This window comes from Lygodium microphyllum, chromosome 19, assembly GCF_053477565.2.
Source record: "Lygodium microphyllum isolate KBCC chromosome 19, Lygodium_microphyllum_v1.1.10, whole genome shotgun sequence".
In the NCBI taxonomy this organism is placed as follows: Eukaryota; Viridiplantae; Streptophyta; class Polypodiopsida; order Schizaeales; family Lygodiaceae; genus Lygodium; species Lygodium microphyllum.
This window is the reverse complement of record NC_141153.1, coordinates 40,430,734-40,445,224: the sequence shown is the minus strand read 5'-3', so window position 1 is coordinate 40,445,224 and position 14,491 is coordinate 40,430,734. Positions and strand designations below refer to the sequence as shown.

Here is a 14,491-nt window from a genome sequence, read left to right as displayed (position 1 = left end):
GAAAGATTCAGGGAAGGTTGTTGCGGATTGTGATTAGCTTATGTACCTGCCCTTGGATCTTCTGCATACCTGTCAGACTTTAGTTGGATATGAATGCCAATTGTGACTTCCCTTTATCAAGATGGCTTGTCATGGCAATTGTGACTACCCTTTATCAGACCTCAGTTGGATATGCATTATGAGTGCCGAGTGACTACCTGTTATTGAGATGGCTTGTCATGGCAAGCTTATTGTGGAGCCCTTCATATCAATTGGGTGGTGGGGAGAATGATACTAAGCATATACGGGAGTGCTATCAGTGGTTTTACCAATTTACCATTCCATGGTAAGGTCATGTGCGCAGATAATTAGCATATTGATTTGCTAGGTGGGGGATGATACCTGGTTGTTTGTTACCATTCTAGGACACATTTAGGGTGTGTTTTGTACCAAAATTTGCAAAGAATTTTTTGTTGGGTCATCAACTTGCACAGTCAGGCAAGGCATATTAGGTTGACAAGCATATTATTGAAATTGTTGATATGACTGAGGAAATATCAAAGCTAGAGGTGGTAAGGGGGTTGGTTAGGTACACTCTCTTTTCGGTTTCACTGTTGTGTTTTTCTCCGAAGATGGAGAAACTAGTCACTAAGGTTGTCAATTAAGTAAAATATCGTGTGGACCACATGATCTCTGAGAGATGTGACTTGTGAAGATGACGGCTTTTACTCCAAAACAGGGTATTGGAGATTTTTGGGTTCTCATTTGGTGTGAAGAGCTCTAGTCCTCACAATGTAGAGTGACAACAAGTATTTGATGCACTATATGCAGTTTTCAACAAAATTGCAGGTACTGTCACAACTACAGAACAGAATGGGAAAGATAAAGGTGAAGGGCTGACAGAGCATGAGCACTTCCTCAACAGTAAAGGGTATACCAGCAAATTCAAACATCCAGTAGTTTTGAGACTATTTGAAAGCTATAAAGAGATTCAACAGGACATAAGCAAAAGGAAGACATTTAATAACACTAGCGATCGTAATCTACTCCCTAAATTCTACTCAAGTGATTTTTTGAGGTGTGTCTCCTGCATTCTTGGCCTCAATGCCCAGTAACCCTATCTTATAAGCAATGCAAAAGGAGATTCCCTTGATGTGGAGCATCTAGAACTAGCAGGAATAGTTTAGGGTGGTGGTGGGAGTACACCAAGGAAAAAGCCGAAAATCAAGGACTATCACCTTGAGGTTAATTATCTGTGCATTAGGGAGCTGGAAATAGAAGATAAAGATCATGTGGGAAGCCTATAATTTCCCTGTTGATGGGTGTGTATTGTGTGCAGAGGCCCTAAATGCTTTAAGAAAAAGCTATATTTGGCCAAGACGGAAGGTAAATGTTCTTCACTATCAGGGTGGTTTTGTACATTTAGTACGATACGTATGATACGAATCGTGTGTGAACTAGTGCGGTACAGAATATACACAAAAACTTAAAAAATAAAATATGTTATTTCGCACATTCATTAAAAAATACTTGTAAATTATATATATGTATATATAAAAATACATATAAAATGTGCAACCTAAAGATAGATCAATCATCACAAAGTTGTCATCAATAACAACATTCCTATCATTGTCAAGCCCATATACATCGGAAGGTGGAGAGTTGCCCTCACTACAAGAGGCCTCAGACACCTCAGCAAGGTCCCCATCACTAATGATGTTCTTGCCATCATCATACTCAGGCTCTCTAACTAGAGCATCCTCTATAGACTGCAACAACTGCATGTGTAGGAGAGGAACTCCTTGAGTCTCGCCTCACGTAGATCCTGATGGGTGGTATAGTGGTGGTCATGGTGCTCACAACTCAAGCAACAGCTCGATGCCCCTGATGGGTGTGTGTCTCAATGATCAATCTCCTTGAGCTCCATGTAGAGATCCTTGAAGATAGGGATAGGAGAAACTTGGAAGAGGTGAGGGAAAGGGAGAGGGAGAGGGAGAGAGGGAGTGGGGTGCTTGAAGAAGATGATGAAGCTGCAAACTAATTTGTGTGGTGAGATAGGGGAGATAGGGCTGCTCTTTTATAAGGGCTGAGCCTTGAGTGAGGGAGAAGAGGAGAGGAAGTATGATTCATGAAGGAGGGAGGAGTGTGAAAGAAAAAGTGAAGTTCAAACTTCAAACTCTAAACAGTCCCCAAAAATGGACAAAAGCGGCACCAACGGTTGAATTCTGCATGTAGGCAACGGTCACCTTTTTGGAACAGTTCGAACACATGGATCCTGTACGGAACCATATGGTACGACTGTACGGAACGTGCGTATGGAATGCAACCTAGTTCACTATCGACACAAATCTTAGACCTAGTTATACAAACGTTTTTAAAAGTATGCAGGGCCATAAAGGCAATATCCAGAAGAGAGGGATCATGCTGATTGATTGCATGTGCCCTTTCACAGTTTGAGTCATACATAGATAATAGGAGTACTTTAGTTTATTGTAGATGATTGCGCAATTACAGTAATATGTGGTGAGCCTTAGTGTCTACTCATGTGGTATATGCTTCATATTCAATTATTATGACCTGCTCAAAAAGTAGGATTGGGGCTTAGCACTAGTTAAGCTTGGTTGATATGAGAGCATCTGTAAAACTGTTGGAGTTGGAACATGGTATGAGGTGCATGCCTAGCTTATATATAGGCGAATCTTTGGCAAGTGTGACCTACAAGATGTATGTACCTCCATTATGTGGTTTCTCGAAAACAGTTTTTTTTTTTGGTTGGGCAGATAAAATGTGGCTGATTATATTACTAAAAAAAACTGATTACAACGGAGTGCTCATGCTCAACAGACTAGTTGGAGCTGATGCAAAGTCACAAATACATCATGGATACAAGCCTCTCAAGGCGGTCTGGGGGGGATGGGGGCAAGAAGCCATGTAGGGGGGGTGTATCGCCATCTGGGGTTGCCTGCCTGCATCACAAAAAACAGGTCCTGGCCACCCCAGGTATGCATGAAATGACTAGGGAGTTCTTGACGAGCCCTGCGCCTGATCCCAACAACTGCGGAGGGAGTGGATGATGGAGGTTCAGAGCTCTGCTAAGGTCGCTTGTGCTGAAAGTCTCTTTGCCAAAAGTCTCCTGACACCGCGCCTCCCAGATATACCATCCAGTAAGACTCCCTATGATCTCTCATACCTCGGAGCGGTCTGCTGTGGGCTCCAGTACTTGACGGATAGGTAATGCCTCCAAGCCGACCACTACGCAAGGCCATGCCTTGATGATGAATATCGTGTCTTGAATCCCGGCCTCATAGAGAAGGTGCCGGCCCTGGTTGACTACCTGCCAATAGAAAGATTCCCATGAGATATATCCAAGGCTGGGTGCTATACGACGAAGGATGTGGCATGCTCCTCTCCATACGAGCTGCGCCTCCTCACATGACCAAAGGCAGTGCTTGGGGGTTTCTAGAGGTTGTTGTGTGCAGTGCTTACAACCTCCCTCCTTCTGCATCTGGGCAAGCCAACTTCTCACCGCCAGGCCTCCATGTGTCACTAGCCATAAGAAGTACGATACCCTCCTCGGCCTCCAGCTATCCCATAGGTGGTGCCAAAAGGTCCATCGAAATGGTTCCGTGATGCTGTGCTCCACCTAGTGCCTGCTACGTGACGGCACCCAATCCATGTCCTCCCGCATCAGTACGTGTTTGCCAATCCTGGCAGTGTATTCCAGGAACCTCGGTGGCTTCTTGGCGACTACCTTGGCTGGCCATAGCCACTCTCCTGGATCCTACTCCAGCTCATCAAGTGGTCTGCTCTCCCAGATCCAAAGGTGCCACTTCTTGAGCCCCTTTCAGAAAACATAAGGGTCCAGTCGCCATGTCTTCCCCTGAAGGCCCACCACCCGAATCCTCCTCCACGAAAGGGCAACTAATCCCTCATCTTGCTGCCCTCTGTTAAGGGCCAGACGCCCCCTCTCTTGAATAGTGAAGAAAGTCCCTTGCGGGGCGCCGCCCACTCTACCTGCCACCTGTAGGGGGATGCCTGCTGGTGAGAACCTAGTTGCCCATACCTCCACGGGCTCTATCAGCACTCGTCTTGGGGGAGCAAGCCACTCTAGAGGTATTGCTGCGTCTATCTCCCTTCGCCTCAATCCACTCCTCTCTGGCAGCCTGATACTCGCTGCAGCACCTCCTCGTCCGCCATCCTGTACACCTCCCGCCATGTCCTGATGGTACGAGTTGGAGGCCGGCCTCCCAACCAGCCCATTGGATGTGGGGGGGCTCGCCAATCTATGCCCCTTCCCGATCTTTGACCTGGGAGTTTTAGATCACCGGTTGATGGTCTATCTCCTCCTGGCAACCTGGGGGGCTCTGGATTAGGGCCTTACAAAGGCCCATGCCACACGTGGAGTAAGCTCCGTAGGAAAGGTGACCTGGGGGGGGGGGGGGGGTGATTTGGGTTGACGTGAAGATCCATCTCAGGGACGGCCTCCACTCACCACCAAGCCTCGGTCTACAATCTTGAAGACCCTCCTACAGTAGGATCTTCCAAGTCTGCCCTCCCGGTGTGAGGTTGCGTACAACTAGCTTGCCCAAGAGGGCCATACTCTGAAACTTTGGGTCTATGATCACGAGCCCTCCTTCTGACCGATGCCGTATGATGGTCGCCCACGCCACCTTGGCCTGGGAATCCCTGGAGCCGTCGAACTCGGACCAAAGGAAGTTTTGCACAAGGTGGCAAAGCTGCACTACGCAAGACGAGGAGAAACATCAACACGAGGCGATGTACCAGGCCGTCACTAGGAGGACCTTTTTAACCACTAGGGCTTAGCCGGCTAGTGAGAGACGAGCCGTGCTCGAGAAGGTCAGCTTCCTCCGAATAGAATCGAGGACTAGAAGAAATTGCTGGGCAGGAGTGATGTTGAGTTCCACCTCGAATCCTAGGTACCAGACGGTCTGTCCTCTGCTCACCCATCTAAATCCAAGGTGGACGCCCTACTTTGTGTTAGAGTCCGGGTTTGTGAGAAAACCAATCGACTTTCGCTAGTTGATTTTTGCTCTCGTTGCTAAACAGAACACCTCAAGGGCCAGCCTTACTCTCCAACATCAACTCATCGTCCTCTATGTAGAGCATTGTATCATCTGCATACTCCGAGTCTAGCAATTCCGTCTCCTCTCTCATTGGAAGTCGGAGCCGCGTAAACCGCTCACACGGGACCTGAGGAAGTGAGACATCGCCTCTGCAAAGAGTAGGAACAGGTACGGGGCTAGGGGGTAGCCCTGTCGGATCGATCTCTCCAGCTGAAACTCCTCCCCACCCCTACCACCTATGAGAACCCTGCTGATGGCCGATCTATAAAGTGCAGAGACCCTGTGAATCCAAGCCTGTGGGAAACCCAACCTCGCCATGGTGCCCCCTAGGAAATCCCAGTCTACCCTATCATAAGCTTTCTCGAAATCCAAGAGAAGTACGGCTAGTCTCTGCCCACTGTGCTGAGCCCACTTTGTCACCTAAAAGAATGTAAATACATTGTCCAGGATGCTTCTATCCTGGACAAAGCTTGTCTGTGTGTCATGGATGATGTTTGGTAGTACGGGGCGTAGTACCAATCATCTGTGCCAATGCCTTATAGACCACTGACAATAAGGTGATCGGTCTCCACTGGGAAAGCTCCAATCAATCTCCCCCTTTGGGGAGAAGACTAATGAGGCTTGTCGAAAGGCTCCCTAGCATCTGTCCTGAAGTGAAAATCTCTTGGAAGGCCATTAGGAGAGGGTCCTTTACCACTTCCCAGTAGGTAGTAAAGAAGGCCTTGGAGAGGCCATCCTCTCCGGGCATTTTTGCTCGTCCTGTTTATGGAAAGCCTCTTCTAGTTCCTTCTCTGTGAAGGGGTCTAGGAGGGAGCGTCCCATCTCCTCTGTGATGAGGGACGAGATGTGATCCCAGACGTGTTGCCTACATCGCTGTCCTCTAGCTGAGGCTCTCTCCTGTTGGAAAAGGTGACCGTAGTAGTCAGTGGTAATCTCCATCACCTCGTCTGAGCTAGAGTGAGTCCTCCTATACTGATCTTGGAGGCTGCGTATCCGCTCTCTTGAGGTGCGAGGCTGGTGCACTTGGAAGAACTCCTTGCACATCGTATCCCCCTTCCCGCCCAGAAAGCTGCTGAGGTGTGGAAGAACTCTGAGCGCTTGTCCTCTAGGCCCGCAATGGCTGCTTGCGCTCGCACCTCCTATGCGTGGAGGGTGGGATCCCGGGTGCCTCCTGTAGTAATCTCTGCGTGGTTGCAAGGTCCCGCTGGAGTGCTCTCTCCTCTTGCTGCCTGGCTTGTATGGTTGCCTCTTGGCAGATTCTGCTCAATTCAACTAGGACCTCTGCAACCTCCTCTGCAATCCGATCCCTCTTGCCCCATTCCCTAGTCCAAAGCTGTCTATATGTCTCGTCACCTCCTCCCTCCTATAGATCGAGTCAGGGATTCGATAGGATCGTGTGTCTAGGGCAGATGCTGGGAGTTCTAGTGTCAGGAGAACCGGGCTGTGATCGGACAACGTGGTGCCCGTCAACTACCCTATCTGCCCTCCATGAGAGCCTCCCCATTCTCCCACATAAAATCTGTCCAACCGCTCCAGCAAGACTCCACCTAGCCGCCTGTATCCCCAGGAGAACTCTAGCGATCTCTCCCTCCTGTGGAAGGCAAGGTCTCTCCAGGCATCTCATGCACCTACTGCGAGTAGAAATACCTCCCATGCCTCCTACTTCTCCCCGGCCATGCCTTGGTAGTTTCTGTCTCTGCCCTATTGGTTTTCCAACGCCTCTAGGTTGTTGAAGTCTCCAACAATCCAGGAGTCCACCTTTGGGAGTCCCTCCGCGATCTCCACCCAGAACCTGTTGCATGCCCTAACCTTCGTAGGGGCATAGACATTGAGGACTCCCAAGCACGAGCCCCCAATGTCCAGTCTGATCCATAAAACCCTCCCTGCCACTATCGTCCCGTGGTCTTGTACACAGGTAGTGAGACTTGGGCCGATAGAGATGCATATGCCTTCACTCCTGCCGTGGGTACCTATGGCGTGTTTCCAGTAAGTGTGGGAGTTGCCCGGGAGTACCTTTCCTTCCCGCTGGGCCTAGGTGGGCGTGAGCTTGTGCTCCTGTAGAAGTAGGATGTCGATTCGTCCGGCAAGGGCAGGCTGCAGCTCCTCCCGAACAATCAACTTTCTAGAACCACGTGTCCCACTATAGTGGAGATTGTTTGCATTCCATGATGCAAGGTGTAAGCTCATGGGGAAACTAGTGATTGACCGAATAGGCATCTATTCGGTGTTGAAGCTGCTGATGAGGAGGAGAAACTATGATGCATGCAAGTGCGCTTTGCCGCACGTTTGGATGGAGAACTCCAATCCCCCATGGTGGCCCTCGGCGGACCATAGGGGTGATAGATGCTCCAGGTGGTACTATCAATGCGTCAATCAGCCATGCTGAGAGTCGTGACTCTATGCACTAGTAAAAACAGGCCGCTTGTGCCAGGGGCCACTCGATCACATCCTGCGGAGGTTTCCACTGTGGAGGGGCTCGAAAAATGATTCTTTAAGTGCGGGACCTCAGCACCAGCCCACCAGTTAATGTTCATCATGCAGCCAAGCCATTGCTACGCGAATAGTGCTAGTCCTTCATCTCCCATCCATTGGGAGATGTGGTCCTCCACCTGACTCTTTAACTCCTCTATTTGTGTCGTCGTCCAAACCCCTGAGCGGGAGGACTAAAAGACGAAGGCGTAGTTTGGTCCATCTGGCGGTGCTAGTAGATGGACCTTGCCCCTCCTTGACTTGTGAACCACGAAGATCCCCACCTTTAGAGGTAGTGGGAACTCTCCGCACTCCGCAACTCTTAGGTAGGACCATGGGCCACTGCGGAAGAACTTCTGTGGCAACAGTTGTGATTGTCTCGGGAAAGTGTAATGCGCGGCAGGGGCAGATGAGCTGGTGGCTATATGGGAGGGGGAGAACTGTTGGTGTAAGGAGGATGTAGGCGTGTGGGGCTCATCACCTCCTGTGGGAGGAGGGGGGTGGTTTTGGGGGGGGATCATCAGAACCGGGGGCAGATCCGGGGGGGAGGGGAAAGGGGGGGTTTCTCGACAGGGGAGGTGGTGGGGGGGAAGAAGATCGAGGGATGATGGGATGGTCGGAGGTGCATGGCAGGTGGGGGAGGGGGGGGAGATTGGTGGCCTTGGAAGGGGAGGGGGGAGCGTGGGCTCGGGTAAGTGGGGTGGGCATGGAAGGTGGGGGAGGTGTGGGCTCTTCGGTGCGGTAGTCTATGGCGTGGGTGGTGGACGTGGGGGGTTGTGGACCTGCCGAGTGGGGCGGGCTGTAGAGTGCTCTGCCGAGGGGTTGTTGCTCGCCCTCCTGCTTTTTGCTGACGAGGCTGTGTCTGCGGAGTTGGCTGTGGCCCCCTGCGGTCTTCCTCTTTGTCATCTTTGGACCCGCGTGAAGCCGTCAGCATCCACCGGTGGGCCTATTGACGGAGCCGCTTTGGCTTCGAAGCACGTACAGTCAACTGCATGATGTCCAAAGTCGTGGCAGTGCAAGCATTGCCCTGGTTGCCCGGTCACAATGACTTGCTGCCTAAAAGAGTGACCTCCAGCCTCTGTCACAGCATCCGCGAAGGAGGCAAGGAGAACTGTGTCGAAGAGCCGACCAAAGTCCTTCACTACTGGCAGTACTCTACCGCGAGTCTGGGAAAAAGTAAAGTGACTTGATGTCGGAGAAAACTGTTGTGGAGCTCAAATGACTCCATTGTGAAGCTGCTGTACCAGGGGACTATGTAAATGATCCCCTTCGTGGAGGCATAGGGCGAGCTCTCCACTAACTCCAGAGTTACATTCGTGGAGGTGAGGCGAACCATGAAGATCCCACAGCCCATGAGGACAGCCTTCACGATCTGCGCTGTGCCAATGCATAGAGTGGAGTGGAGCTTGTCCCGAAGCTGGGCCCTGGCTGGAGAGTGTTCTACTACCTGGCCGAAAATCGCTGTTTCTTTAAGCTCCAGCTCAGTGGCACGGACAACCAAGAGCTGTTTCTTAGAGAGGACAACGTGCAAGGTGTTTGACTAGGGGGCACTCGCTGAATGCACCGGCGTCTGACCAGAGGTTTCCATTGCGCTTCCATACTGAGAACCTACCAAACACACTGTAATACTGCTGGAGGAGGGGGGAGTTGCTGCAAATGGAGGGAGCAACCAAGGGGAGGGGGTGATGGCCGGGGGGGAGGGTGGGTTGGATTCTGTTTTTTTAAAAAAATGCCGGTAGAGGCATCGGGCGCCATAGATGACGGCGTGGGAGGCGTGTAGGCAGGTGGCCGCAGGGTGGAAGAGACGGGAGAGAACGCGGGAGAGGTCAAAGGTATATAAGGCCCTCGGGGGGGGGGGGGGGAGCGCAAGGCGGGCGGGGGATCCACAAGGCAGGGGGGATCCAAAGGATGGGGGGACACAGGCATAGCATGGTGGCAGGGGCGCAGGGCCGGGGGGGGGGGGGGGGGGTTTGCAAGTACAACGTGATGGCGGGGGTCACCGGGCAGCGTGATGCGATGGCGAGGTGGAGGCGTGATGTGGTGGCGTAGCGTTGACGACGAGCAAGGGGAGGGGGCAGCGCGATAGTGAGGAGGCGGCACAGTTCACGGGGAACGGAAGCGAGGGCAACAACACGTTGGTTGGGAGCTTTGCGGTCGTAGTTCACTATTGTAAGAGAACCATTTGGGCACATTGGATAGCTACTCGAAAACAGAGATAGATCATGGCTTGTTGAGATAGTGTGATCCCTGTTGTAAGGGGGTGGGGGGAGAGGGCTTTATGGTTGTGCATGATAGGCTGTGTCATGAGGACATGTATTTTTGAAATCTCACTTAACATGTGGATTAATTTTTAATCACATGGTTAAGTAAGTGTTGCTCATGTGAGGTGTAATTGGGGTTAGAGTAAATTTACAAGCTCGAGACTTGAGGAAATCATGGGATGCCAAAGGAAAAAGTTGCTATAAGTTATATCCCATAGGTACTTGGTGGTATTTGGTACCAGTTGTTGGCCTAGATCATTCATTTGGCTATAACTGTCAGTTGGTGACACTAGGGAGGTGGTGTTTAATGGTACCTAACGTCAATTTGATGGTCAAAGATGGTGCAGAGACACTTGGGAATGGTAGTTGCCTAGCGAATTCAATTATTGGTCAGTCAGATTATTTTTTAGGGCATCGAAATAATTATCAGTATTTAAAGATTGAAAATTAATATTTAATTATAAAAAATGCTGGAAAAACCATTTGGGAAGGTTGCCACTCGTCAAAAATGCCCATGCAAGACTGAAAAACGTCTTTAGAGAATGGAGAGAGGCATTTTTAGTGTATTCATCTTACAAGAGAGAGGGAGGAGATGCTCTTGGTTTGATTTGTAGCCGTTGGAGGACCTTTTGAGGCAGCCAGGGGTAGGAGAAGACCAGTCAACAGCATGTGATAGCATCTACAGGCTGTGGAGACAAGGCAACAGTAGTAAATGACTGATTTTCTTCAGTTCTTTGCATCTACAAGCTGTTGAGACAAGGCAGCAGCAGTAAATGATTGATTTTCTTTAATTCTTTGCGAAGAAAGTCTGCATTTTCTCTCTCCTCAGCATTCTCTCATCTCCCAGCCTTTCTACAGCCTTGCTCAGAAGATTACAGCATTGAGATCACCAGAGACTGAGAAATTTCAGATCTCTACTGTAAACCCTAATCTGCAGTAGAAATTAGGGATTTGCAGCAGTCTTGAGAAGCGTGCTAGAAATTGAAAGCTCCAAGACTTGGATTTAACAGGGCTGAAGCTATTTTTAGCCTATTCAAGGGGAGGGACCAACAAATCATTGAATTTGGGGCATTTTTCATATCCATCAAAGTGAGTGAAGGCCAATTGATTGCCGGAATTAAGGGTAAATCAGATTGAAGACTTGCTGGTCATTTTGGACAGCAAGGGGAGTTGGAATACCGAAAGGGATTGGGGAATCCCATTGTACATCAACTTCTTCTTCAATTAAGTTAAATAAATACAGAAAGGGGCGCCAGTTTTGGGGCCAACAGGGTGTCCAATGTCCAAGATTACATGGTAAAGTGTGCATTTTAGTTTTGTGAATTTGTTTTTTATTGCTATAAATAGTGTTTAATCAGGTTATTTACCACCCTATCTGAGGAGGAAGGCTGGTTACAGGCTATATCTATGAAACATAATGTGATGGTTCTCTTGCAGGTATTATTTACTATATTTGTCTTGTCTTTTGAGGATGCTTAATGTTAATGTTTGCAGAAAGGATGGAAGTTTTAATCAATTCATTAGGTGATAAAAGCAATTGAGGCTTAGAATAATGCCACTTGAAGACTACCAACTTGGGAATGGATGAATGTTTTGTCATAAGGAGTAAGTGACAGAGAATGAGGTATAGAGTATCATCTGCTCTAATAGGATATTGACCAGCTAAAAACAAGCCATGCAGATTGCCCTAGGATTGTGGAGAAGTGTGTGTTTTGGCAGAGAGGCCATAAGGTGTTCTTTTAATGGAACAAAATTACTGTGTTTTTAAATTGCTTACAAAGTGTTCTTTTCAACGGTCTAACAAAAAGTTTTCATGTTGTAGGCCTTCCATGTCTCTCTAAACATGCTGTCAGAGGAAACACATGCTTCAGTTTTAGATGTGATAAATTCTTGTAGAAGTACCTTGTAGATCGATGTCAGAACACATATTCAAGAGTGCTCCCAGTGATATGATCACCATACAGAAATATTCCCAGTGACATGATCACCAAGCTCTGAGTGTGAGACAGCAAATCAGAAGCTTTTTGATTTGTTGCTTGAAGAGTTTTCAGGACATGAGTGCATTTGTTTCTTGGAGATTTTTCAGGACATGAGTGCTTACTCAGTCACTTTACACTCGTTCTTATTATTCCAACTGTCTGGAATTACAGATATCACAGGTTCTTGTTGCTATGTGAAAATTCTTTCACAGTCATAAACCTGGTTCATGTATCATCGATGACTCAAAGACTGCTTGATGATCACGTGCCATTCACAAGTTGGTACAGCTGTACTATATCTTGTATACAAAAAGCAAAGCATCCTCATAATTCACTCATATACTGAGTTGTAACATGTTCGATTCATTAAGAGAAAATTTCATGTTTATTTTAACGATTAACTTTGACAACTTTTTTTTCCAGAAACATTTCTTAGCAGCATACTTATTATTGGATTCTTTGCGTAGTGGACATGGGAGTCTTTCCTTATAAACTATATCACTGAGTTTGTGGGGCCAGCATAATACAGGCCACAGGCTTCTGAAGGATGAGTTACTGTAGGTCCTATCTGTGATGTACTGAAAGAACAAGAGAGAGGCAAATTCTTGTTAGACCGAACCTCCCTTCAAAAAAGCAGTTTCTGTGCATCAGTTTAAACCTTTTGGCCCCATCTAGGTGATTCTTACCTGACTGAGGGGAAAAACAAAAAGAAAAGCTTCTTTTCTTGTTTTTTAGACACAAGTCAAAAAAAGAGTATCAGTTGCTTACAGCATCTAGAAGGTAAATTTATTTTCCTGAACTAAGTGCATTTTCCTTTTCCCTCCTGTTTACTTTTCCTGATTTGTACATTAATTCAAAAAACCATCTGAGTTTAGACACTATTTCCTCCCGCTTGACAGAAATCCTTTCCTCTTCAAAGACCAACTTGCACCTGGCTTCACAAATTGCTTGCAGGGCAAGGAGTCTAATAATCTGAAAACCAAGGCTACTTGTTTTCCTCGTTTCTTCACTTCTGCCAAAGGTACAAGCTTCTATTGCTTGCTCATTCCCTTGAATTGCCAGCTTGCCAGTTCCTATTGACCATACATTTGAAGCCCAAAACCATTCCAAAATAGGTGCTGTATTGCCTCCATTTCCCCAGTCTACAAGAGGTGTTGGTTGCACACCTCTTGCCCAATTTTGCCCATACACAATGGCCAACAATGACACCATAAGAACAATCTATGCTTCATCTATTTGGAGCCCCTGATTCTTATGCACCCTTTCCATCTCCATTTTACCAGCGGGCTTCAAAAGTCTAAATGACTTAGTGTTTAAGATGGCAGCCATGCCATTCCCTCTCCAGGCTAAAAAGGAAAAATTTCGTGCCTTCATGTCTGATCAGTAGCCAATTGAAATCTTTTTAGCTTATGAGCCACCACTTCCCATCCAAGCTTCCTTGCCTTAAAGATTCTCCAGCAGCTCCTTGCCTCTTCAAAAGTGTATGGAACATTAGAAGACTTGATCATTGATCCACTTGATGGAGTCCATCTTTACCAATAATATTCATTTGTTTCCCAACATTGGTGCCAGATGTGGATTGTTGACCCACATCCAGAACACATTGTCACCTCGAAGCCAAAAGGCTCGCAATTAGTCCTTCAGCTTTGAGGTGTTGCATTGCTTGAGCACTCACTAACTTCGAGCCATTTAGTCCCGGGTTTGTGCAGAATTTCTCATCGCCAGCCTGTAGTGTTTTGATGTGTAATACAGACTAGCACACTTTCTGTTGCCAGCAACTACTGACGAGTAGCTTGGCTCTTTGAATCGTTTCTTCTTCTATAATGTCAAGGAGCTGTAGATCTCCCTCTGTTTTGCTTTTTTAAAGAACCTCTGTGGAGATAGGTGCTAGGTACCTATTCTTTGCTCCTTTGCCACATAGGAATATGCCAACAGCTGGGTCTCACTCCTTTTGGGAACTCTTATTTCATGCAATCAATGGTGGGTAAAAAAGCCAGAGTAGGATAGATTAAAAACTTAAGTATTTTGATTTTTTCATGAAGTGGCCATGCAGTTGACCTCCAACTGGAAATCTTTCTTTTGATATTATCAAGAACCCAACTAGATCTTTGCACTTCACTCACATCCACTCCCACTTGGAATCCAAGGCGGTGGAATTTTTCCCCCTTTTCCTCCCAGCTAAGCAAGGTTGTCCTCAGTTACACTTATCAGCATCGACTTTTGAAAGTTTATGCTAAATCACACTGCCTTCCCATAGTCTTCTAAAACGTTCTTGCCTTGCCAACATTTTCTTTGATCACTGCCAACATCATGAGAAAATCGTCAGCAAAACCTTGTCCTAACAACTGCTTACTCTTAAATTTAATTCCTTTTTTGGGGGGGGGGGGGGGGGGGGGGCGCAGTTGCATCTAATAGGGTGAAAAGAGGATGGGTGGCAATTACAAAAAGTAAGGGGCTTAAAGGGCAGCCCTATCATACTCCTCTCTACACCCTCAAAAGGGTTAGGCAACCTTCCATATATAGAGATTTGAGCAATTGCTCCTTTTGTCAGTAAGTATGGCAAGCTGACAATTTTATCATCAAATCCCATCCTTAGCATCACCTGCCTTACATATTTCCATTTGACTTTGTCAAATGCTCTTCTATGTCCAACTCCACAATATTCAAATTTCGTTTTGATGCTTTAGGCCAATTTATTGTCACAATTGCATTTAAT

The 14,491-nt window shown here is 47.5% G+C and overlaps 1 protein-coding gene across 1 annotated transcript in view; it reads left to right on the top strand.

Annotated features, from left to right (window-relative positions):
• Window positions 1–12,206, top strand: part of LOC148019781 (wings apart-like protein 2) — a 62,551-nt gene extending 50,345 nt beyond the window's left edge. The window contains exon 14 of the mRNA XM_087699944.1: window positions 11,619–12,206. Within this exon, the coding sequence (XP_087556070.1) occupies window positions 11,619–11,705 (87 nt within the window). The 3' untranslated portion in view covers window positions 11,706–12,206. The remainder of the gene's footprint in view (window positions 1–11,618) is intronic.
• Window positions 12,207–14,491: the final 2,285 nt, after the last annotated feature.